Source organism: Echiichthys vipera (assembly GCF_963691815.1).
Source record: "Echiichthys vipera genome assembly, chromosome: 14".
NCBI lineage: Eukaryota > Metazoa > Chordata > Actinopteri > Perciformes > Trachinidae > Echiichthys > Echiichthys vipera.
The window spans coordinates 3,035,400-3,062,585 of record NC_139839.1 but is presented as its reverse complement, the minus strand read 5'-3'; the positions used below and the strand labels follow the sequence as shown (position 1 = coordinate 3,062,585).

General features: G+C 43.2%; 1 protein-coding gene across 1 annotated transcript in view; it reads left to right on the top strand.

The window, feature by feature from the left end:
* LOC310956241 (F-BAR and double SH3 domains protein 2-like) overlaps positions 1 to 23,288 on the top strand; it is a 36,074-nt gene extending 12,786 nt beyond the window's left edge. Inside the window, exons 5-20 of the mRNA XM_083926409.1 lie at positions 941 to 1,085; positions 2,627 to 2,760; positions 4,172 to 4,226; positions 4,308 to 4,436; positions 4,520 to 4,642; positions 8,086 to 8,181; positions 13,505 to 13,621; positions 14,701 to 14,799; positions 15,955 to 16,107; positions 16,193 to 16,327; positions 17,914 to 17,997; positions 19,075 to 19,258; positions 19,364 to 19,584; positions 19,871 to 20,081; positions 20,159 to 20,223; positions 21,930 to 23,288. Coding sequence (XP_083782535.1) covers positions 941 to 1,085; positions 2,627 to 2,760; positions 4,172 to 4,226; positions 4,308 to 4,436; positions 4,520 to 4,642; positions 8,086 to 8,181; positions 13,505 to 13,621; positions 14,701 to 14,799; positions 15,955 to 16,107; positions 16,193 to 16,327; positions 17,914 to 17,997; positions 19,075 to 19,258; positions 19,364 to 19,584; positions 19,871 to 20,081; positions 20,159 to 20,223; positions 21,930 to 22,013 — 2,035 coding nt within the window. The 3' untranslated portion in view covers positions 22,014 to 23,288. The remainder of the gene's footprint in view (positions 1 to 940; positions 1,086 to 2,626; positions 2,761 to 4,171; positions 4,227 to 4,307; positions 4,437 to 4,519; positions 4,643 to 8,085; positions 8,182 to 13,504; positions 13,622 to 14,700; positions 14,800 to 15,954; positions 16,108 to 16,192; positions 16,328 to 17,913; positions 17,998 to 19,074; positions 19,259 to 19,363; positions 19,585 to 19,870; positions 20,082 to 20,158; positions 20,224 to 21,929) is intronic.
* The last annotated feature ends 3,898 nt before the right edge of the window (positions 23,289 to 27,186 follow it).

Below are 27,186 nucleotides of genomic sequence, written 5' to 3'. Positions count from 1 at the left end.
ACTGAGGATTGTTCTGTATAAATGTGCAGTTCACCACAGCTGCACGCTGCTGAAAGCATGAAAATGCACCTTTGAATGACTGAAAAGTGCTTGAATTTGGGGCCTTTTCCTCTGCCGTGTCTCGCACACATTAGAGCTGCAATGATTTTTTAACATCACTGGAAACTATTTTTATAGTTGCATAAATGTTTAAGTCAAAAATTCAATGCATGCTTCTTTGATGTGAGGATTTTACGCTTTTCTACATGATACATGATAAAAAATGACACCTAAAGCTCGGCCTGTGGTAAATTAAAAAAAAACATTTTCTCCTATTTTCTAGACAAAATGAAAAATCTGTTCACTGAGAATTTAATTAACAGATTAACTAATAATGAAAATAATTGTTAGTTGCAGCCCGACACGTTAGATTTATTAACTTCTTTGTCATTTGTTGATGCCGGTTTGGAAGAAGTTAGAAGCGTTTGTTTTGATTATTGTTGTCTAAAGTATCAATACTCTAGTACTTTTCAATATTGCATGTTTCAGAATGATACAATATCCACTTTAAATAGTAAACGAAAGAATCAAGCTATAAAAAGAAGCAGATCTGCAAAAACAGGGAAGAAAATCAGCCGTGTTGGTTTGTTGCAGGACGTCAAATAAAAAAAGGAGGGATAAATATCCTATATTGAGTGCCAGGTATCGAAAGATATGCTATAGGTGCTAGTATTGTATTGGATTGGATTGGATTCTGGTGTCGTGGCAACCTAATTTTGATGCATTCGACCTCCCTGCTAATGAAAAACAGCCTGAATGGGGGGGCGGGATCTTGTTCTACTTAAACGCGGAGCCCAACTCCAAAAGGATCTGTTCATTACAAGAAATCACAACATAAAAAAGTGACTCTTGAGGGCGTGAAATGAACCAGTATGTATTTGTGTCTGTGTTTGGTTTTTAGGAACATGTATTGTGTGTGGAGGGCCTATCTGGAGGGAACGGTCCAGGTCACCCAGTCCAGAATCAGCGCCTGCGATAACTACAAAGTCCAGGTCGCCGATCCAGCCAAGACGGGCAGACTGCAGAAGGAACAGCAGCTGAGGAAGGTAACACAGCTCCTGTCCTTAGTCCACCGGTCACGTCAGGATCATTTCCAGTGGGGACTTCTGATAAACAGTGTAATAAACCATTAAATGAGGGCAGAAGTCGTGGCAGTTCTTATCATTAGCGGTTACTACCGAAGCCACGCTGCTGTGGATCGGTGTCAGGGCTGAGTCTGCCTGAACTCGAGGCCCAAACGCACTGGAAGCGATGATTGACGCGCCTCATTTGACGCATGTTAAGATTGAAATGTATTTTAGGAAAAGGGCGACATTTAGTGTATTTGTGTCATACAGATGCCTCCTATCAGAGGTCGCCGTAGACTTTCTGGTTGCCCGTCATTTTGATGAGCAGGGTCGTTAAAACTCTCTCATAATCTTTTATTACGTCCACATGAAACCGCAAAATCCGCCTCCGTCAACTCGTCACGTCTAGAGCGCTCCACAAGTCTCCATGGAGGCTACTGACCGTTTACCTTCGCACAGTGTGACGTCAAACAATGTCAACAAGAAATTACGGTTTCCCTTGGTTTTCCTGTCCACAAATGACTTCTGAAACCGGACTCTTCCAAAAATGGTTCAACCTGGACTCCGGGTACAAAAGAAGTCAGGTTTCAAAAGCCTACAGCTGCGGTTACCTGTGGATGAAAGGCCAAACGTGAAACAGAGAAACACACGGTTTCAAAAATACTCGCGTCAATGTGGAGGCCACTAAAAACACTGCGGCCATTGTGCCTAAACAGCCAAATGTGTTATACTACTTGCTTCTCCTCCACCATTCACTGTATCAATCCCTCTTTTTTTCACCATATTTATCAACGCCACCACAATATTTGGGCCTTTTAAAGAACCTTTGGACACTGAGCTGAGGCATTTTGCAGTGGTATGTAGGCGCACTGCCGCTGCAGTATTTATGGGCAGGATTCACACGGTCATTAATACCCTGTTGCTCTCCTGTTTCACTGTAAACACTAATTTAAATAGAGACTGTTTGTAGAGCGGATGTTAGATGCACCGCTGTCCTGCTGCCTTCAATGCCTGGTGAAGCAGGTTTCATTGATTATAGTGGAATCGTAGTGTTACAGCAGCCGCTCTGCTGATATCTTTTTGAGGTAAACTGTAACATCACATAAGGCGTACTTCAGCACAGTGTACTAAAGAAACAGCTTTGATCACTGGATCCTCATTTGACGCTTCAGTCAATGTCGGAGTAGGACCCTAAAAGCAGTTTGACGGTAATACTAATGACTAATGACACAGCCAGATCTTGTTCGACCATTTAAAACAATATGTGCACTTCAAATATGATGTTTTCAGTGCGTTTGGGGCTTCAGAGCTGAAACTCTAGTTTGTGCTCGCCTTGTTCCTCCGCCTGCACCCTTCAATGCAGCCCTTGTTCACACTCTCCTTTTAAAAAGATGCCGTGATAGCACCTGTATGATATAACCCTCCACACAGGAATTTGCATATTTTTCAGGTGATGCATTGCAGGATTTAATTTTGCATAACCATTCTTTGCGTGTCTCCTGCCTCCCTCCCATCCTCAGTGTATCGAACAGCTGACGGTGGTTCAAGCTGAGCTGCAGGAGTCGGTGAAGGAGCTGACCAAGAGCAGGAAGAAGTACCAGGAGGCTGAGACGATGGCGCAGGCTGTCCGGGAGAAAGCAGAGCTGGACGCCAAGTATGAACCAAACCACTCTGCCGTCTTTGGTCGATTTATAGTGATGTTAATCACAGTTTTACGTGCAAAATAATGCAAACATCTGATGGGTGGATGTGAGGACATTAACGTCAGCTGAATATCTTTGTATTTTTGGTAACTTTGGTAAACTCTTCATTATAAAAGGGCAACAGATCACAACAGGTGATAAAACTGAAACATCTCTGACGCTTTAAAACTGAAAATACAAAATAGAGGTTGTTACGCTTCCTAAGTTACACACTGGACCATGATAGTGATGCCACAAATCATCATAATAATTATAATAATAAACTTTATTTGTAGGTACATGAAATTTAGCCCAAAGTGCTTCACAACAAAGAAATTATTCACATTAAAAAGACACAGAAGGAACATTAAAACAGTAACATATGTGTCAAATTATGTTATAAAAGATAAAACCTACATAAAAAAAACAACAAAAAAATACATAAAGTACAACTTCACATGAATAAGACCCACTTGATATTACAATATAAAAAGAGTAAGGGTTAAAAATAGATAATAGAATCAACGTTCAGTCAAAACGGGGTAAAAATCAGCAGCAAAAGTGAAGAGATATGTTTTCCGAGCGCGCTGGCCTCCCTGATGTCGGTAGTTTGTTCCACAGCTTTGGAGCCGAACTAACAAAAGCTGCATCCCAAATTTTCTTCGGCCTGTTTTAGAAACCTCTAACAAACCAGCTGCTGATGATCGCGTTCTTCTTGGGGGTGAGTAGGGACCAAGAGGGTTACGCATCTGCACACTTCTTAAACTTAAAGATTTAAGCCGAGCACAGAGAAACTCTCCTCGTTTAGCAGAGGGATTTAAAAACTCGTCTCCTAGGGTCAAACTGCACATCAGCGAACTGATCAATAATGAAAACAGTCACGTTTGAGCCCAACAAACAACTAATACTCAGGCGTGAGGGAGACGTTTCTTCTCAACACTTTTTTCGGGCACAAAGTGAACAGCTGGCACTTTGAGTCTCCACATTGCAGACATTTTTCTGCCCTTCAGGAAAGTTTATTCGAGGCACGGCTCCGCTCGGGAAGGCTGAGCAGCTGGGTCGGCGCTCAATCCCATACTACAAATACCACTTTCTTCTGGTCTGATGTGTACACATATTCACATATTCGTCTAAATGTCTGCAGAGCGACTGGAGGAGCAGAGAAGTAGAGTTGGATAATTTAATCTCCGTGATGACGTGCACAGAAATTTTGGTCTCATTTTCAATCCGCGTGTTTACATTCTATTAGTTTATTTATGTGACAAATCATTTTAAAACAGGCATTTACATTACCGCAACACCGGTGCTTGTTTATAAAGAACGTTGTGATATATATTGTTGTTAACATGTGAAATGACAAACAATATCTTTTCCTCTGTCCAGGTCCAAGTTAAGTCTCTTCCAGTCCCGGTCCAGTCTCCAGAGGGCGAGCGTAAAGGTATGTGATCTTTTAGATTTAAATATAATCTACATTTTGTGACGTTTTGGTGTCAGCAGTCGTGAACTTTTCACCTTCCAGCTGAAAGCCAAGAGGAGCGAGTGCAACTCCAAAGCCACGCACGCCAGAAACGACTACCTGCTAATGCTAGCTGCCGCTAACGCTCACCAGCAGCGCTACTATGAGACGGACCTCATGGACTGCATCAAGGTGAGGACGTATCCCTGAACGGACGGGTGGAGAGATGGTGAGGGATAAACAATAAAATGTAAAACCTGTATGTTTGTCTGCAGGTCTTAGATGGCAGAATCTATGAGCAGGTGAAAGATTACCTGGTGTCACTTTGTCAGACCGAGCTGGAGAGTTACCAGGCTGTCCACAACACCTTCAACCAGCTCTTAAACAGCTCAAATGGGGTAAGTCTTCACATCTACTGGACAAACAGCACTTTGCTTTTGCAGCTCTGTGTATTTTGCATTTTGAAACATCATAAAAGTAATTATCATGTCACAGAAACAGCTGAGAGTGAATTTTTTTTTGTTATGTTCGCCGCTGTTGTCTGGTAACAGGTAGCGGTGTCGTCATGGACGTCTGCAGCCAGACAATAACCTTATTTTTAATTTAATAAAATGCACCTGAATTCACAAATACGTAGGATATTAAACTGTAGACATTCCTGTTCTGATGTCGCAACGTCTGCTGATGACATTTAGAAGCTGGCCTGAGCCTGAGGAGCGGTTAAACGGTGGATAAACATATTTAAGTCCCTATAATAGTTTCACCAAAAAAAGTCCCTGTGGCACTTTTCTCCCAAAGCTCTTATTAAATGAGGTTTTCATCAGAAGTGACACTTTTAAACCTCCTGCACAGACATGACTTGAACCTCACGACACATGTGTGTAAAGCCCGGTTCACACCAAAGATTCACAACGAGTCGAGTTGAAACTTGCAGCGTGCAGGTCTCCTGTCAGTTCACACCAGTTAGACGAGGCGAGACAGTTTATCGTCTCCATAGCAACGCCTCTCTGTAATTCTGTTCTCACCTTTGACTTTCAGGCCTTTTTTTCGTAGATGAATATAATTCGTAGCATTATCAAATATAAACGAGGACAGAGGGAGTGAGATACTCGCTACAGCTGCAGTTTGAGTTGTGATGGAACGTTCTGGGTTACGGCGCTCGCTCTCCTGATTCATTGTCTTGCTCGTTGACCCTCTCTCTCTCTCCGGCTCATTTTCTCTGTCACACACACACACGCGCGCTCGTTGAGCCTCGGTCCATAACTTCCATTGAGGTTCGAAGTTGGCGGAGCCGACACTAAAGTGGAGTTCAGCGTGTGTTGTGAGATCAACTCGTGTCTGTGCAGGAGACGAGAGACAAAGACGATTTTGCTGCTTCATAATAAAAGCTTTTAAACAACAAAGCTACTTTTATTGTGAATTATAGGAGATTAATTTGTTGTTTGCAGCGCTGCAGTGGATGTTTGCAGCGTAAGAACAGGGATGTCTGTAGTGATATGCTGCATATTGATTCGGTTACATTTTATGAAACTAAAAACAAGGTTATTCAGCAGCATTATTAGATCTTGGTGCAGGCACGATGCATTCTTATTGGCTCACTGATGCTGATAGAAAGCCTTCCCAGTGCCCGACCTTACTCACAACAAAACATCTTCTTTGTTCCTTAATGAAGTCACTGGCAGAATAATCACTAACAGCTGATTTTTATTTTTTTACCAACCAAATTGACGTTCAGTGTCGGCTCATAATGAGAAGCTGCACCCTGTGAGTTATTTTTTAATGCACGGCTCATTGCTAATAATAAACAGAGGAGAGTTGGAAGATTCAGTAACAGATTTATTGGCGTCGGAGTTTAGTAAAGTTGTGTATTTTGTCAGTGAAATGCTCACACTGTAGAGCCGGCTGTCATGAAGGAGCTCAGCCAGAAGTGGAGTTCAGTAAAGAAAGGGTTGATTATACCCACTTAGACCCAGACACCGAACCTTAGGATGTGTTCAGTTTCAATTTTATTCACAGTGTCATAACTAAAGTTATCTCAGGACACTTTACAGAGTAGGTAAAGACCACACTCTATGACAGAAGACAGATGTCCGTCCTCCACAGAGCTGGGTCTGTCTGACGTTCCTGTCTGTTATAGTGAAGGTTTTCGTCTCCACCGTACTCTACGGGGGAATTGTTGGGTCTCTGTAAATCATAAATAAGTCATAGAGTGTGGTCTTTACCTACTCTGTAAAGTGTCCTGAGATAACCTTTGTTATGATTTGGCACTTTAAATAAAATTGAATTGAATTGAATTTACAGAGACCCAACAATTCCCCCGTAGAGTACGGTGGCGTTGAAAATCTTCCCTTTAACAGACAGGAACGTCAGACAGACCCAGCTCTGTGGAGGAAGCACATCTGTCTGCACCGGAGAGAGGAAGAGAAGGAGAGAGAGAGAGAAAAGACAAACAGAGAGAGACAAAGACAGACACAAAGACGGACACAGAGTTGCTAGCAACCACAAAAGTAACAGTAACTATCATCACAGTTAAAGTAATGTAAATATGACTTACATGTTAGGGCAGTTCATACAGCAGAACAGCAAGAAACAGGCAGAGCCAAAGTGACAGAACATGACAATAACAAGTATGGTGGTCGGTAAGAAGTTGAATTAGTAACATGCATTGATGAGACATGAATGATACAGACAGAGAGGAGAGAAGCTCAGAGGATCAGGAACAGGATTGTCCCCCGGCAGACTCTGCCTTTAAGACAAGATATTCCTTTATTAGTCCCACAAAGGGGAAATTTCCATATTACAGCAGCAAAGTGGAAATCAAACATCAATAAGAGACAATAAATATAGAAAAATTTGAACAATATAAACACAGGGAAGTATAAAACACAATAATAAGAATATTTTTGAATGTTTAAATTCACACTAAGGCGCAGGGGGAAATAATCACTATTGCACATTGTGATTGAAACGTATTTCACATTGAAGTGAACCCAGTTTGGTGAATACTATAGTGCGGTTATTGTCGTTATTATTATTGGTTTGGTGTGTGCGGTGTCCTGGGAGCAGTGCTGATTGCATCTGACAGCTGCAGGAAGGAAAGACCTGCGACATCCAGGACATCTCTTTTGTCGCTCGGCGTCCTTGGAAGAGCTGAACTCTCCCCACCTGCTAAATAATTGGAAGGTTTGAGTTTCCTCCGTGCTGCTCGGTTACATGCTCTTGAGCCGCCGTCGGCCTCTTACAGCCTGGTTTGCTCGGGTCATCTTGCGTCTCTGCAGCCGGAGAGGCGTTTAGTTTCTGCTCACAACAGAATATGAACAAATCATCGTGAGAGGGAAGCAACAGAGCGCACGGACGTGTCCTCGAAGCAGTCCTTTGAGTGTGTCATGTGACATTTTGATGTGACCAGATGAAGTGTGAATCTGTTCTTTTCTTTATAATGTTGTGTTTAGTTTGTAAATATGGTGCTGGGATCCGTTTCACTGTGCAGCATTTAAACATCTGGGAGAAACAAAATACTCTCCCCAGCCTCTCATGTCTCACTGTCCTTGCAGGAGTAAAAAGGACAAATATATTGCATTAAAAGGCATAAAATATCACAGAAAATCATTATTTAAGAGGTTTTTATTTTGAATTTTGCCTGCACAAAGGGTCGGTGCAGAGATGTGTTTCATTTCTGGCAAAACATAAATATCTATTTGATCTTTTTCCCTTAAAACACACACACACACACACACACACACACACACACACACACACACACACACACACACACACATATACAGAGTCTCATTGTATAACATGCATTGATAATAAAGATCTTTTATATATATGTGTGTAGGTTCTGCAGGAGTTTCACCAGCAGCTGTTTGTACAGAAGAACCTCATGTTTCAGCCGGCCCCGGTCTTCTTGTACCAGCCCAGCGACACAGATACGGTAAATCATTACGTTTTTATTAACGCAGTAGTCGCAGATATACTTTTGCTTTTCCTTTGGTCCCCAGACTTCATTTTATCATGCAAGCAGACTCATTCAAGGTTGTTTTCCAGTGTGCAAAAGTGTTTAAAATAAAAAATCTGTGCTGTCTGCATTATATTAATACTGTATTGTGTTATTCATACTTCATGGTATTACACTAATGGCTCAGTTGTTATAAATAGGCTGTCTATTTAACCTCTGAGATTTAACCTCTGACGCAAACACGTCGTAACCAAATGTGGGTCATAATCTTTTTGTTTTAAAAAAAAAAAGAGAAGAAGGAGGAGGGCAGCAGCTTTGTTTCACTGTGATACATTAAAAAAAGACATAATTTAACCAAAGTATTCCCCCATGTTAAGCCGGCTGCCGTCATTATGTGACACTAAATAAACTGTTTTGAAGGTTCGGTAACATTTTCATGTCTCGGCCCTCTGTAAACATTAATGTGGGAATCGTGTGTTTTATCACCACAGTGGTGGATATCGAACAAGGCTCTCCGACCTTTGGGCTCATGTCCACTTAAAAAGAAGCAACAGTCTGTGTGTGGCTCCTCACTGCAGTTAAATATATATATCAGGGCTGCCGCAGAGCGTCCACTGTGGCTTGATCCTCTGTTTGAACAAAAACAGACCATTTCTAAAGCACAGGAAACTCAGTAACGGCCTCATGATGATGAACAGGACGCGAACTTTGACCAGTTGCAAACACAATTATTGGATCATTGTCAAGACTTTATTAGAGTCGTATTAAATCATTGCTGTGGCTCATTTACAGGCGCGTGCAGACCAACATTAGCAATGCACCGACGCCGACAGAACTGCGGTTTAAAGGTTGAAGTCGGCTCAACTTCAACTGACAAACTGCTGCAGTGACCATTTAACAAACACATGCAAGTGCACATTAACCTGCACAACACAATTCCTGACCTCGACATTACTGCGATCATTTTGCAGATTTCATTTTTAGGTTTTTATTTGGGTTTTTTAAACATAATACTAATTATATTTTTATTATATTCAAAAATCAAATCCAAAATCACCACAACAAACAAGTAGACAAGCCAAACAATAAAAGAAAACACACAAAACAAAAACAAAAACGACAACAAACACTACCCAGACATCTACAAAAATGCCAAAGTGTTAACATGTTCAGCACCCAGCCACAGTCAGACTCCACGGATGGTGTAACCCGGATTGCTACGAAGCCTCTCAAGGTGCATCCCTGAGACCATTTCCCTGAGCTATCCGGAAACGCTAGGAGTGTCAACAGCCTTCCACTCATTAAGTATCAACCTCTTTGCCACCAAAGGGCCAGATCTGATGGTCACCTGCATAAGGTTTCATTAGAGTAAAAAAAACGAGTGCTCCATGCTAGGATTTATGTAGCTATTTAAATTTAGCAGATTTGTAAACTCCCTCCTCATGGTATAATACTGTAAACAGCTGTTGAGTGCTTTGGCATCTGATAGGCCTTAAACTGGACTTCCTGGATTGTATTTCATTGTTTCCCAGTGCGATCCATTGCTGCTGTGGCTTTATCAAAATCTGCTCTCCCAGCTGTCTCGGCCAAACACATGGGGCTGTAAACAGGCTTCCTACGCAGTATGGAAAAGTGTGGAATTTGATTTGAGTCATTTCTAGAAATTTTGAAATCACGATAAACGGATTCGGCACAAGAGCTGTGTAGCGGACGCAGTCTGGTTTCCGTTTGTAGTCTGAGCCGTATTCACCGATCACGTTTCAGCATGCTTTGGTCGCGTGCAGATAAACAGTCAAAAGAAGAGGAACGCATCTGCTGAAATGCAAATACAGACCCCATTTTCATCAGCTTTTTATTATTTACCTTTATTCATAAGCAGGTAAATGTTAATAGACGTCATGTTTCAACTCCAACTCCCATTTTTACGTCTCAAGTTGCTGATCGGACCGTAAACAATGACCAGCACTTGGAAGAAGAAGAAGAAGTGTTGACCCAGATATCCGCTGGCCACAACAGAAAGCCTGAAATATTAGCCGTCACCTCCAGAGGCTAAATTGTCGTCGTGGTTGTATTTCCGCCTCTTTTGCTCTCCGCACGGACTGTTTACCTGCAAGGAGCCAAAGCTTACTACAACATGATTGCTCGACACTACTCAGACTACAAACAGAAACCAAGTTCTGTGTGTAAAATCTGCAGCAAATGCCACCTGACATTAATTCAAGTGCAGTCTGCATCGTGACTCTGCACACCTATCAATGACCTCTGTAGCGTCTTGAAGGTTTTCCATCCGTACGGGTCATTTATAGCTTTTTTCCCCATAAATAAAACATTAAATATGAGCATTAATGTCCAAAAATATCTGTTTTTAAGAAAACTCTGGTGTGCAAATGTGCCAGAGGTTTACTGGTGGCTGCAGCACATGAATGTAATGTATTGCAGTCCATGTCACACACACACACACACACACACACACACACACACACACACACACACACACACACACACACACACACACACACACACGTCTTTCCTGGCTGTACGAGTCTGATCCTCCTTTGCTCTGGTCCGCTGGACAACACTGGACAATTTGTTCAAACTGCAAATGCTAGCGTTGTTTTCATTGGAAGTCAAACAAGCAGCAGCCTGTTCCTAAAGAAAACATTAGTGGTGGAGAGCCTTCCCTCCCTCCATCCCTCCCTCCATCCCTCCCTCCCTCCCATACCACTTGCACCAGACAGAGGGATCCGGTAAGGAATAGAGCTGAACTGGGAGGAAGGGGCAGGAGGTGGGCCGGGCCCTGTGAACAGCCCATCTGTGAAAAGGAGGCATTGTGAGTGGGCCTCATCAGAGTGCACTGACCCTCCCTGCCCAGGCCTTCTCCCCTCAGACACACACACACACACACACACACACACACACACACACACACACACACACACACACACACACACACACACACACACACACACACACACACACACACACACACACACACACACACACACACACTGCTGTCATTTGGACACCTCTTAACTCACATTTTAGGAACTTGTTTTGATGTTTTAAAGAAGAAAAATAGAGAAATCTGATCTTTAACAGAATTAAATGCTTTCTTTGTTCGCCTTGGTTTATAGAAGACTATCACACTTTAAAATCCCCCAGAAATATAAGTGATGGATGTTTCTTGTGTGTAATTCTGGTGCAAAATCATCCCATGGTCTTTTTACGTACAGCATTTGTTTTTTTATTAACAGGGAAAGAGAGTCGCTAACATGAAATATCCTGTTTCATTCGTTCTTAAAACGTCCCACCAGATCCGTCAGTTTGAGTATTTCACACTGTGTGAATAATGAGTTTGTATGATCCCTTTAACCAGCATTGAAAATGGTCAGTTTGGCTCTTTTCTGCAGAATAAACAGTGAATAAACATTGTAGAAATAGAGACCCACGATTACCAACAGGAAAACTATATCAAAACATCCGTATACAAACCCTCACACGGCACGAGCAGAATAACCCAAGTCTCATTTATCCGGTTCTTTCTATTTACAACACCTCCACATAAGTTGTCTGCATGTCTGGACTCACGCAGACGAGTTGTGCGCCTGCGGGGCGAGGAGCAGAAGTGTTGTGAATGGTAAGGATTTAGCAAAAAACACGTGTTTGTGAAGTACTGCGCATACGACCGGATAAACGAGACGTGGATTATACTGTAATGTACGAGTCGTGTGAGAGTTAGGGAAGTTTTGCTGATGCACACCACTTCATCCGGATCTTAAAAAGAAGGCAACAAGGTGCAAACTAGAATGGGCAGTATGTTGTTAACGCCACTTGTTAGCGCCGCTGTTTTGGAGTGACCCTGTTAACTGTCGAGTGCGTCTGCGGTATTAGATGTGAAAACAGGACAGAGTGCGTAGCTCTCCTTCTGAATGCCTCTGTTAAGTTTTTCATGAGATGTTAAACATAAAGCTCAGTTCAGACCAATGATCCGCAACACGACAAAACTGTTTTAGAGCGCACTCCCACTGTCCGTGCGTCCCGTGCCCCGTGCTTTAGGGTCCTTGTCCCCCCCTCCAGGCCCGTTTGTACTCACACTACCTGGGCCTCGGAGAATGCTTCTTGCTGCCTATACGTCATCACGCCGTAACACGTCACACGCATTGATGACGTCATCGCGAAGTGTCGCTTTGTTTTCAAATTTACACATTTCCTCATGAATTCAAGGCAACGCTCAGTGAGTAACTGATATACAAATGGTCATTCAGGGTGAAGTATTACAGATTTTATGTATTTCAGCGACAGTGACGTGTGAACGTGTCAATGTGTCATAGTTATTTTGCACATTATTACAATACTTATGTATATGTTACTATTATAAATTCACATTTTATATATATATATAGTCAAACATATACGGTACATATACTGTATTATTTTTCGTTTTTTCAAAATATATGGTTTATTGTATGTATATGTTGTTGTTTAAAGGTCGTTAGCAACCAAAATCATTTCCCTCTGGGATTATTAAAGTATTTCTGATTCTGTTTGCAGAACTTTAGACACATTAACGATAAACATCAGGAGGTTTTTTGTTTATATAGTTTATATATTTGACCTACAGTAACAACTCCCTGAAGCGGTTCGCTCCTCAATGCTTCAGTGTAACCAGGTTCTTCTCCCTCCCTCTCAGCTGAGTTTAGACTTTCAGGGCTTCACGCATAAATGTGAGATGAATGTTTTTCCTTGATGATGAAACTAAAAAGCAGCCGGCAGAATTTACCTTATGAGCGGTGGTGACGCTGAGACAGAAGCTCTACTGCGCTCCTGTTTGTCTTTCCTACAGAGCACTTTTTTAAAAAGAAGGTTGGTGTAACGTGTGAAGAGGAAGTTACTACATCCACATAACAGAAGAGGTGAACATAACTGACACTGGCAGTTCTCTCACTGAGTAAAGGTCATCATTCATGCAAGATGTCTACTTTTGAAACATTTCACAACGACTAAATTGTGTTTCTATGTGAAGTAATCTTCGGAAAAAGGGTGTGTATTCAGACAAATAAACCACTGTGTGCAGAGAAATCTCCTTCTTTTCTTTGTTGCAGGATTTTAATTCAGATTGTGCTTTGACCCTCATGTATCAGCAGTTTGATAAACTCTACGGTATCTCTGTTATCTTTGTTGAATACTGTTATTATCCGGGTCCAACTGCAACGAGGACGGCTGAACCTGTGAACCTTTTACGATCACTTACCCGATCACCGGATCGTCTTCTTCACGTCATCTCCGTCTGTGTTTGTAGGTGGCGCAGCTGCAGAAGGAGAGCGGGACGTCGGAGGAGCACAGTCTGGACAAAGAGGCGAGGAAATGGGCGAGCCGCGTGGCCCGAGAATATAAGAGCATCATCCACACGCAGAGGGTGAGAACTAAGATTGAGGGATGAGGACGTGGGGCAGGAGGGAACCACTGTTATCGTACAATATCCTGTAACCGCAAAGGTCGTTTCATCTCTAAAGTCCCCTCTTCTACCGTGTTCATCAGCACCGTAAAAATAAAATAATAATTGATTTTCAAAGGACAATTTGACTATGAAGGAAAAACTCATCAAAATGACAAAAGACACTGATGTTTGAGACTTTGACCATTGTATAGATAAAAACGTTTTGTTTTGCACACTAAGGCAGTATTTTTATACATACTGTATATCAAGCAACGTGCATACAACATAAAACAAATAATCTATAACCAGGGTTTGTACGCTTGCTTGAAATCCTCGAAAATGCTTGAATTTGAATGTTTTCAAGGTTTGAAAAGTGCTTGAATTTAAGACAGTTCTTGAAAGATGCTTGATATTTCATCCGCAACAAATAACTGTAGTTATATATAAATATTGCTATAGTTACTATAAATAAAATGTGTTTTAAGGATGCAGAATATGCTATTAGCAGCCCCTGTGTACAATCTACCCATTAATGTACAACTAACGCTGGATTACTTTGATCCTAACACAAACTTAGAAACGCAAACTTTACCATAATTTAAAGCAGGTTTATTGACGCTTGTTTGTGATGATGGAGGTTAGAGAGGATCAGCAAACCTAAACGTAGAAAGTACAGTGAGGTGTGAGAGCCTTACTGTTAATGTGATGTCACAGTATTACTTCAGAGTGATATTCATCTTCTTTCCTCTAAACTGGAACAGCCAGTGTGATCATAATAAACCCGCAGGTCATTAAATGTGTGAAGTAAGATATGAAACTGGAGCGTACGATAAGATCGTTTACTGTTAAAGTCGATCGGTGAAGATAAGGCTTCGCCGACCTCATCGTGACAGATTTTTGTTTCCCAGTAAACCAAGATCAAAGGGTTTCCATAAACAGGAAGTGAGTCACTCTGTCTTTCCAGTGACGCTCAAGTCAAATGTCTTCAATTAATGTGTTTTATTGTTGGACAGAGGTCTGGATGATTGTATCATGTAATTTTCTTGTTTTGTTGTTAGGCCCTGGAGGGATACGGGACGCAGGAATCATCAGAGCAAAACAACAGTGAGCTGGAGACCAAGATGGAGGTGGCCAGGCAGAGTCTTCGGAGGGCAGAGGTAACGGGAGAGAGAGAGAGAGAGGGAGGGAGGGAGAGAGAGAAAGAGAGAGAGAGAGAGAGAGAGAGTTTCTCTGTTTTCTCAATCAGTGTCCTGTCACGCAAAGTGGCTCCAGTACTCCCTCTACTGGTTAAACGGATGCAATGACACAGATTGAGCACCAGCACTACTGAACAATGTGTCCATAACATGTAGAAATGCAAGAGAACATTGAATTAGTCCACTGACATTCAATTAATCTGCAACTGTTTTGGTATTCAGTTCATCTTTTGAGTAAAAATGTGAGAGTTTGATGTCTTAGTTTTAACTCAATCTTTCCCAAAGTCAGAGTCAGGGAACAAAATAAAATGTGAAATGCTCAACAATGCAACTTCTGTTACTGTTCAAACTAACAGCAAACCTCTGCAGCAGCATGAGAAGTGTCCCTACACACAAAACAGAAAGAGTGTTTTAAAGACTTACCTACTGGTAATAGTTCATACACGAGAAAAAACTGTCTCGATGGCTTATTTGATGTACGTAAGTGCTGAAAGAATTACACTTTAAACAGGTTTAATGATGCTGTGGAAACGGGTATTTGTTGTTCGAGGCGATGGCGAAGCAAATGAAGTCGTTTGACTGTGAGGTGAAAAGTTCGACGAGCCTAAAAACAAATGTACGAATTGATTCAACTGACAAAAACACCCACAGATGAACCAGAACAACAGCAAACAAAGAGGGAAGTGTTTGACTACACAGCATCTTAATTACTCAAAATATACGGGGACTAAAGAATGGCGACCATATTTTCTGTTTAGGCAACCAAACGACGACGCCTGGTGACCAACAGGGTAACCACTTTTTAAAGAAAGGAAATTATTGTGAGATTAAACGATAGTGAAGATAATTAACCTCTAACACAGCGTAAGATCAGGAGTGTTGTGATCATCCTTGGTGGCTGTGGAGAGTTTCAACGTCCCACCTCGTGCTAAACTTTGAATAAAGAAAAAAAATTCAGGCAGGAACACGTCCTGGTTGTAATTTCTAGTGACGAAACAGTTGATGGATTCATCTGTTTGTCGACAGAGAAAACTGATACTCAAGTAATCATTTTTCTCAGATTTTCTGGTCAGTACTCGTCGATAACGTTTGTTGGTTGATTCTTTCTCGCGTTAGACGGTGAAGGTGAAAGCGGAGGCTCGTCTGGACCTGTTGAGGCAGGCGGGCGTCGCCGTCGAGACGTGGCTGAAGAGCGCCATGAACCAGGTGATGGAGGAGCTGGAGAACGAACGCTGGAACAACCTCAGCACCCATGATCCTTCGCTCTCTGTAAGACCCACAAATGCATCGTCTTAAGGCTCTTCACATCCGTCTTAGTCGTCTCCAAAGTGTAACGTGTGTCACATTCCTGCAGGGAACGGCAGATCTGGAGCGAGAGGACGAGGAGGAGATGGAGGACAGCGGTGAAGTGTTAGACGACAGCAGCTCCAGCCCCTCCAGCACCTTGAAGAACTACCCCCTCACCTGCAAAGTGCTCTACTCCTACAAGGTACCAACAGAACACAAACCGCTGCATCGAGTGCATCTTGTATATTTTTTCAACAATATCTTTATTTGAATTTTTCTACATAACCCTACAGCTGAATTAAATAATAATGCACAACAATATATAAAGTAGGTACCAGAACAGCCCTAGTCACCCCCCGCCCCCCTACAGCTCCGACCACACAGTCCCCCAGAGTGTACCAAGTCAAATAAATAAGAGTAAACAAAAGCCTTCAGTACATCATTAAAAAAAGGCAAAAACAGATTGAACCAAATACAAAACTGTTGCACTGATGGAATAAGCAGCAGCGAGACGTAGAAACGAAAATTAAAACAAATAAAACTATGTCTAGAAACAGCACAAAATGTTGAGTAAGGATGTTTTAAAAACACATGTTAGATTTGCCAGGAGGTTTACCTTTCAGATTATTCATAATCTGTTCACTTTGTCTAACAAATCTACCAAATGTAGGTGGTGCTACATCTTTCCAGTGCATAGCTTTACATTTGTTGGTAATACAAAGGGTGATTCTAATACATTTTGAGTTGGTTTTTATTGTCTTTCATCCCTGATGTGTCACGAAGGGCGCACTCACACTGTCCATCCGTACCGTGCCCAAACAGGTTTTACGGCTAAAGTCTGGTTCCTTTGACCAGTGTGAGTGCAACCGAACCGCGCCTAGCTGTGGCACGCTTGCCGTCCACGGCCCGTTTGGGAGAGGTGGGCTTTAGTAAAGCACGTTTGCACGTGTACGAGCACGAGCGTGCGCACGTGTACAAGCACGAGGCCTACGGCGGTTCTGAGGTCATTTCCTGTGCCCCTGTTGGGACGTAGAAAAAAGAAGGAGGGACCATGCGCGGACATTTCAAACAATGGCGGTGAAAGGTTCACGTTGGTGTGATGCGGAGGTGGAGTGTTTACTGCAGATTTGGTCGATGAAAAGATTCAAAAACAGTCGACAAGACGCACAAAAACTCAGAGGTCTACGGAAAGATCTGGAAACAAAGCCACGCATCGCCATGACGTCATCAATGCGTGTGACGTGTTACGGCGTGATGACGTATAGGCAGCAAGAAGCATTCTCCGAGGCCCAGGTAGTGTGAGTACAAACGGGCCTGGAGGGGGGGACAAGGACCCTAAAGCATGGGGCACGGGACGGAGGCACAGTGGGAGTGCACCCTAAGGAGGACTACTCTTGGCTCTTGGATGGTTAATCCTGTAACATTAAGCACTTTGAGTATAGACACCCAATATGAATTAAGACAAGGGCGAGTCTAAAACATATGCACCAACGTTGTATTGTGTCATTTTATGTCCAGAGTTAAAAGAAAAACACCGACCACTAGAACACAATGATTCCCAATCCCCTTCATCAAAATGACACCCCGGGTCCTCTTCACATTTACATTTCACTCTTCGCTCTTCCCTGCCTGTGATCTGAGAGTAAGAGTAGGATATAAACCCCCTCATTAAGCTGTTAATCTAAGTCGTCCTTCTGTCATTTTCCGTCTTCTGTTACGTGCAGTTTAAGAGACGAGTCATTTCACCTTCACGCAAAAACAAAATCCAAACTGATTCCTTGTTTCCAGGCGTCGCAGCCGGACGAACTGACCATCGAGGAGCAGGAAATCTTGGAGGTCATTGATGATGGAGACATGGAGGACTGGGTCAAGGTACGCTGCATACAGTGATGCTCAAAGTGTGTGCCGAGGCCCCCCTGTGGGCCGTGAAGGTGCTGCAGGTGGACCACAGGAAGCCGTGTGCTTGAAATCCTCCTTGAATCCACATTTCTTTCACAACAAATATCTACTGAATAGATTTTTAATTTAATTTCTTATCCTTCTGCTATTACAGGAAACAATTTTAGTTAGCGCAATACCGTCTCTTTGAACGTGATTTAAAAAGGTTAAATAATCATTTTTAATATGCATGTTGAATATATAATAATAACGTTTTAAATTTGTAATTAATGACCTTAAAATATTAATGATTAAATATAGAAGAAATAAAATAAAGCAAAATGATTTAAAATATGCTTTATTCTTCATGTAGCTCAGGGTTCCCACGCAGTGTGGAGTAAATCACCCCTTTGTTGTTATTTTTAAGGTTGTTTTTGCAGTTTGTGCTGTTTGAATAAAAAAATAGTCTTAATTCAACTCGATTGTGATTCATCACTATGAAAATATAAAATGTTTTGATGGAAGTTCACAGAGAAAGGTTTGTAATCTGGAGGGATTATAGTGAAAAGAGTAAAAGTGCGATTTCATGGGGTCCTTTTAAAGATTTCAAAATATTAATATATATATAACGTATCCACAGTTTGGATGTAAGCTGACCACAAAGTAGTAATTCTACTTTGTTGATGTTTGTTGTAGTGAGGGCAAGAGGGTTCCCGGTTCGAATCCCGGCTGGGGCCCTTCTGTATGGAGTGTGCATGTTGTCCCCGTGTCTGCGTGGGTTTTCTCCGGGTTCTCCGGTTTCCTCCCACAGTCCAAAGACGTGCAGGTGTTCGGTTCATTGATGACTCTAAATCACCCGTAGGTGTGAATGGTTGTCTGTCTCTGTTCGTCTCTATGTGTCCTGTGATAGACTGGCGTCCTGTCCAGGGTGGACCCCGCCTCACGCCCGATGTCAGCTGGGATCGGCTCCAGCCCCCCCGCGACCCCGACAGGGACAAGCGGTTGAAGATGAATGAATGAATGATGTTTGTTGTGGATTTCCCACCAAGAGTTTTTATATTGTCTTTCCAGGCCAGAAACCGCGGCGGGCAGGTCGGCTACGTCCCGGAGAAATACCTGCAGCTTCCTTCCTCCAACAGCCTGCTGAGTATGCTGCAGGCTCTGGCCGCGCTCGACGCCCGGTCCCACTCCTCCAGTAACTCCACTGAACCTGAAACTGAGCTGCCGACCGGCTCCGTCAACGGAGACTCCAGTGGTGCGTGACACCTCTCTTTAATGAACGCCTGTAGAGTCTTTTTTTTAATCATCTGTGTCCCGTTTTAGTTTCTCACCCTCTTCTCCTTCCTCCTGTTGGCCGCAGTGTCGTTTGCAAAGGCTCTGTATGACTACGCGGGACAAACAGACGACGAGCTGTCGTTTCCCGAAGGCGCCATCATCCGAATCCTGAGCAGAGAGACGCACGAGGACGACGGTTTCTGGGAGGGGGAGTTCAACGGCGTCGTCGGCGTCTTCCCTGCGGTTCTGGTGGAGGATCTCACCGGCGCCAGCGAGAACGGAGACGGACAAAGAGAGAGTGCACAGGTAAGTCCACGCTCGCGGTACCATTTGAAAGACACTGGCATGGGTTTTAGTTGGTACAGGAATACGCACGCTTCTCCGCAAATCATTTTTCTATCAATATCAACGTTTGCAACCGCACATTTGACCGCATGTTTCTGCCCGTCTACGCAAGGATGTAGTGCACGGCGAGCTTTATAAATGAGGCCCAGGGTTAGCCAAACAAGGCCTGTGTTGTATTTCACTGTCACATATAAAAGCTGGACATCGTCCGTGTGTAAACTTATTTTTTTCTCCGGCTGATATGAAGGCGTCTCCGTCCCCGTTGGCCCAGTGCGACCGATCCCCTCGTAGTCCCTTCCAGCCGGGGCCTCTCCACAGCAGCCCCCTGCAGACGCCCACCATGTCCTCCCCTCTGTCCAGTCCCTGCAGCGCCACGGCCTCTCCCATCGGCCGACCACCTTCCTACCACAACGGGCACCACAGGCCGCCGCCAGCACCGCACAAAAGCCCCTTTCAGAGTAAGATCGGCTGGTTTCTGTCTGTATTCGAGTCGGGAGGTCGACAAGAACTTGTTAAACTCTCTTCTCCTCTTCAGGTCCAGTCTCAGGCTCGCCACAACCTCCCAAATACCCAGAGAGCAGCTCCGGCACCATTCGACCTGTGAGTAAACGCGTTATTCATCAAAACCCAAAGAGAGAAAACGCTCATTATTGTATTTGAGAAGCTGGAACCATCAAATATTTGGTATTTCTGTTCAAATAAACAACAAAATGTCAGAGATTCATCGATTTCAGCCAATGAAGATGAAACTCTGTCTTTCATCTACAGTTTATTTCATTTTCTTCAGCGTCCAGTGATTTATTTACGTACTAAATCAAGTTAAACTGCACTTCGTTCACACTAAGCTCAAACGGTTTGAGTTTGTTTCATTGATAAATTCTCATTTTCCAGTGCAGTTAAAATATTTCAGACGCAGAAACATTTTCATCAGTGCATGAAAACAAACAGATAAGAAAGAATCAGAATATAGTTCATATGAAAACAGTAAAAAGCAAAACAAAAGATAAATAAAAACACTGGAAGGTCGATTACACAGTAATTCAAACATACTTTAAAAACAGACTCATTATAAACTGGTGCCGTCAAACGATTCAAATATTTAATCACCATTACTCGCATCGCAAAAAAGGCTGGAATCAAATAAGTTTATACTTCTCCCGCTCGTTTTCAGATATGGAAACAGAATTTATGTTTTTCTGTTTACTTTGTTACTGTACATTTATTTTTCTCTCTGTTTTTCCCCCTTTTCTTTATGACTGCACATTAATGTGCGATCATTTAGTTTTTTCACATATTCAAAATAAACTAAACATCAATTCATTCATTCATCTTTAACCGCTTGTCCCTGTCGGGGTCGCGGGAGCTGATCCCAGCTGACATCGGGCGTGAGGCGGGGTTCACCCTGGACAGGACGCCAGTCTATCACAGGACACATAGAGACGAACAGAGACAGACAACCATTCACACCTACGGGTGATTTAGAGTCATCAATGAACCCAACACCTGCACGTCTTTGGACTGTGGGAGGAAACCGGAGAACCCGGAGAAAACCCACGCAGACACGGGGGGAACACGCAAACTCCTCACAGAAAGGCCTGAGTAGGGATTCAAACCTGGAACCTTCTCGCTGTGAGGCGACAATGCTAACCACTACAACACCGTGTAGCCCAACTAACCATCAATGTCATAGTTAACTCACAATTAATCGCACATGTTTATCTGTTTGCAAATGTCCGTTTTAATGCTAAAGAGCCGATTGGCTTCGTGCAAATGTTCTTTTTTATTGAACGACAACATTAAAAACAGGGCGACGAATAATTCAATTACAAAGTGCACGCGTCAGATTTACTCTACAACTGTTTAGAAGTAAACTTTCCATTCAGACTCTTATCGGCGTCCATTTTGGCGTTTCGCGCTCGCCATGGGCGGCGGTGGTATCGGCGGCAGGGGCAGCAGTAGCTCAGTCCATAGGTGACTCAGCTGGAAACTGGAGGGTCGCCGGTTCGAGTCCATGTGTGAACCATGAATGGAGCGTGGACTGGTGGCTGGAGAGGTGCCAGTTCATCTCCTGGGCACTGCCGAGATGCTGCTGAGCAAGGCACCGAAATGTAGTTTTTTTTTAACGTGACTAGTTTGCTCGGCCAAAAATAACGTTAATCTCACGATAAGAAACTGACGCCGTTAATAACGGGTTTAACTGACAGCACCATTATAAACATAACAACGACACATCAGCGTAAATAAATATACAAATAAAATAATCTGTGTTTGAATCGAGACATTGATTGATTGATTGATGTCTCCAGGTCCGTGCGGCTCCTCCGCCCCCGAAGCAGCATCCCCGCGGGCAGGTGAAGCGGAGGGAGGAGGTGGAGATCACGCTGGTGTGAAGGCGCTCGGCACCCTGGCGGTGACGGTGGCGGCAGCGGCGGGGACAGCTCTGTTCAAACACACTCCCTGAGGAAACGTTAAAAGAAAAAACAAAACCCTGAAGATGAACCAGAGGCCGCGGAGAGCGTTTCACTTTCTCCACCTCAGAAAGGGTCGGTGTGCTGCGGAGGAGTATCGTGCCTTTCTCTTAACTGTTCTCCTTTCACTCACGCTCGCTCTCTGATGAGGAACGTGGCAGATTCATTGAAAGTGGCGCATCCTCTCGTCCACACTGTCCTGACGAAAGGTTTTCAAATCCTGTTTCTGTTCTTTGCTCAAAGCCTTTGATGGAGACGTAGCTGACGGAGGATACGACGTTTCTGTGCAGGGCGTAAAAATGCAGTAAAACCTCTTTTAAAGGGTAATTCCGCCGCAAAATCATTCATTGAGATAGTTTTATTCGTGTAACAACTATTAACGAAGAAATCCAGGAGACTCGCTAACCGGACGTGGCTAACAGTGATTAGCTCGGGGCAGCACGGTGACGGCATTCAAAGGTCTTTTTTAACCACTAATGCTGCTGAAAATAACAGCAAACCTCTGCAGCAGCATGAGAAGAGTCCCTACACACAACAAAGCAGCAACAGCGTAGTTAGTGAAGCCAGAGTTTATTAAAAGAGTGTTTTAAAGACTTACCTACTGGCCCCTGTACCAGCTCCTCTCATAGTAAAGTCCATTACAGTGGATTACCAAAGTCAATCCCAAAGGAAGGAGCCCATTGCTGCTTTGTTGTGTGTGTAGGGACTCTTCTCATGCTGCTGCAGAGGTTTGCTGTTATTTTCAGCAGCATTAGTGGTTAAAAAAGACCTTTGAATGCCTTCACCGTACTGCCCCGAGCTAATCACTGTTAGCCACGTCCGGCTGTTAGCATCTCTCCGTTTATAGTTCATACACTTTAAAAAAACTGTCTCTGTGGCTTATTTGATGAGTGTAAGTGCAGAAAAAGACCCTGGGATGATTTTGCGCTGGAATAACCCTTTAATATATTAATATTAAGGATCTAAACCCGTCCTGCTCAGCTGCGTCTCACTCTGTCACTCACTTTGTGGCTCTTCTTCTTCTTCCTCTTCTCTATTTTCACAACTAGAATTTCTTCTATGCAACAACGTCACGACGTGTCCAGGACGTCACAGCTGCTGCTGCTGTAAACAGGAAGTTTGGACGTTTAAAAAAAGAGAAAAACAAAAGTCCGGTTGTCTCCACACACACACACACACACACACACACACACACACACACACACACACACACACACACACACACACACGAGCGGGGACGAGGCTGGTCCTCTCCTCGGAAACACACACACACACACACACACACGTGACTGCACACGGTTACACAAACAAGGGAAAAGTGGCAATTTATAGTTTAGTGATCGTTTATGTCGGTTAGGGAGAATCTCCTAGAAAAGTTCTGATCAGAAAAATAATAGATCCTTGTTTTTTATTTTATTATTATTATGATTCATTTTTAAAACCCTGCTTCTTATGTTCGTCGTCTTTGCAGCGAACGCAAAGACGCGCCTGAAGGGAGAAACGTACGTAGCCTGACGCGTTCTTCTCTCTCTCTCTCTCGTGCTGTAAAATAAAGATGTAGAAACGTTATTGTGACGCGGAACTAAACGTCGGCCGGTCACAGGTTGCCGGCGGTTTTTGCGGAGGAGACGGTTTTTGCAGTTGGCGACGGTTCACACCACAGGTGTCAAAGTGATCCAGTAAAGAGTCGCTGTGGCTGCAGGTTTTCATTCCAACCATGCAAGAACACACCTGACTCGACTTAGGGCGCACTCGCACTGTCTTTCCGCACCGCGACCCGGGCTTTAGGGTACTAGCCCCCCCTCCCTCTCCCCCTGCGCCCCAGGCCCGTTTGTCCTCACACTACCTGGGCCTCGGAGAATGCTTCTTGCTGCCTATACGTCATCACGCCGTAACACGTCACACGCATTGATGACGTCATGGCGATGCGTGGCTTTGTTTCCAGATCTTTCCGTAGACCTCGGAGTTTTTGTGCGTCTTGTCGACTGTTTTTGAATCTTTTCATCGACCAAATCTGCAGTAAACACTCCACCTCCGCATCACACCAACGTGAACCTTTCACCGCCATTGTTTGAAATGTCCGCGCATGGTCCCTCCTTCTTTTTTCTACGTCCCAACAGGCGCACAGGAAATGACCTCAGAACCGCCGTAGGCCTCGTGATCGTACACGTGCGCACGCTCGTGCTCGTACATGTGCAAACGTGCTTTACTAAAGCCCACCTCTTTCAAGCGGGCTGTGGACGGCCCGCTGTCCGCAGTTATGCGCGGAACGGGTGCACTCACACTGCTTAAACGCACTAGGCTTTAGCTGAAAAAGCGGTTTTGGCCCGGTACAGAAGGACAGTGTGAGTGCGCCCTTACACACTCACCTGAACTGTCTTCACACAGTTGGTTTGTTGGATCAGGTGTGTTTTTGATTGGTTGGAGTTAAAACCTGCAGCCACAGCGACTCTTTACTGGATCAGTCTGAGACGCCCACGGTTCACACGGTCGAGGTCAAACACGCCTTTGTCTCTACGGAGGAAACCATCCTGAGCTGCTAGCTGAATTAAAAGATGTATACTTTCGTAGCGAAGCACTTTTTGATGTCTCCTTGTTCCTTTTCAGTATTGTGTTCCCTCGTTTACCTGCTATATTGGTATAAATGCTTTCCTTTTGTCGGCTCTCGCGTTATTTAGCCTTAAATAAATAAACAAATAGCCATTTTAGTGTCTTTTGATTGTTCTTGGAATAGTTTACAGAGAGCGTGGAGATGGATATCTGTACAAATACTAGCACAGCTTTTGTTTTGTTCTGTTTTTAGGATTAGGATAAAAACCTATAAACCTTATTTTAGTTCAATTCGATGAGAGGATGAAAAAAGGAGAGATATCTGTCAGCCATGTTTGCTGTGTTCTCGTTGATCTCCTTGAGATCTGAATGGCATCAAACTTATTTTTGAAGTTTGCGTTTACCCTGTCGTATTAAACGCGTAAAGTCGTGCGACTGAAGTCTCTTTTCCCAACAGAGAAGTTTGTCGTTAACTCGCCGCCGGGCGTGACGCCGACGTTTAAGCCTGAACCTGAAATTCAGCAGCAAGCGGCCCACGTCTCACCGCGGAGCTTGGCATTTACACACCAGTGGATGTTTAACTGTATTTATTGTGTACAAATAAATGTGAAATAAAGATAGCTTAAACGAAAACGACCACGAGTCAAACGTCTGTCTTTGTTTCCTGTGTGACAGCAGAGCGCCCGCTCAGCGTTCATCACTTTAGATCCTGGTCGACAAAAGTGCATTTAGTTTGTTTTTTAAAGGATTTGTGAAATTATTGTGATATTAATGTTTATTTTGTTGTAGTTGGAGAGTCTGGTGGGGAGGATTTACACATTTAAATTCAATTTGATTAAATTTCCACTCTGTTAAAGTAGAAGACGAGCCTTCACGACACGATTCAGACGAATACACTGATGATAATAATCATAAATATTTACGTTTCTTAAACAATTACGACAAAATAAAGTGAATGTATGTGACAAAGACAAACAGAGAGAATGGTTACTTAAATAAAAAACAAGCGAGGGTGCAAGAATATAACAAATAACCACAGAAAAGTGCTTTAATACAAAGGAACATTACGTATTAACTGATATAAAAGGTTGTAAACAAGTTTGTTTTGTTTAATGACTGAATTTACTTCATTGCATTTGCACAGAACCTTCAACCATGTACCTAAATATTAATAATAATTAATAATAATAAAATAATCCAACAAAACAGTCGAGACTAAATATAAATGACATTTAAAAACACACTTTTCTCTAATAATATATACAAAGTCGAGTGTGAAGCGGCTGGGATGAGGATCAGCACCTCTAAATCTGAGGCCGTGGCTCTCAGCAGGAAACCGGTGGATTGTGACTCCAGGTAGGGAATGAGTCCTGACCCCAAGTGAAGGAGCTCAAGGACCTCGGGATCTTGTTCACGAGTGAGGGGACGATGGAGCGTGAGTTTGGCCGGAGAATCGGAGCAGCGGGGGCGGAGCTGCAGTCGCTCTACCGCACCGTTGTGACGAAAAGAGAGCTGAGGAAGGCAAAGCTCTGGATCTACCGCTCAGTCCTGGTTCCTACCCTCACCTGTGGTCATGAAAGCTGGGTCAGGACCCAAAGAACCAGGTCGCGGGTACAAGCGTGTGAAATGTGTTTCCTCAGGAGGGGGTCTGGAGTCTCCCTTAGAGAGAGGGGGAGAAGTTCAGCATCCGTGAGGAACTCGGAGTAGAGCCGCTGCTCCTTTGCGTTGAAAGGAGCCAGTTGAGGTGGTTCAGGATCATCTGGTAAGGATGAACCCTGGGCGCCTCCCTAGGGAGGTGTTCCAGGCACGTCCAGCTGGGAGGAGGCCTCGGGGAAGACCCAGGACCAGGTGGAGAGATTAGATCTCCACACTGGCCTGGGAACGCCTCAGGATCCCCCAGTTAGAGCTGGTTAATGTGGCCCGGGAAAGGGAAGTTTGGGGTCCCCTGCTGGAGCTGCTGCCCCCACGACCCGACCCCGGATAAGAGGCTGAAGATGAGATTATTTAGTATTTTACAGTAGCAAAAGGCCTTTTTCAGTGTATATGGATACAGTATGGAACAGGCATTTTATGAATTGCTTTAATTATAATAATATGCAATTTAATCTACAGGTACACGACACGAGTCAACCATGAACCTAAATATTAAAATAAAATAATTAAAAAAACAGTTAAGAAAAAATATAAATGACATTTAAAAACACACTTTTCTCTAAAAAAGTATATTAAAAAAAAATATATATATATATTACATACGGAGTATAGTATATGGATAGTAGTATGGAATGGGCATTTTATTAATTTAAATTAAATTTAATTTAAATAAAATAAATGTATAATTTATATGGTAATATATAACAGTATGTAGTTTCATCTCAGTGACATAAATTCATAATTAAATAAATAAATAAATTGATAAATAAATAAATAAATAGTCCTGCGCCTTCAAAATAAAATAAAAACACAGCTATCGATCCACGTTTTATTGTGTTAACACCGGAAGTGCCGTATTGCATTCCGGCTGTGGACACTGGTGTGGAAAAAG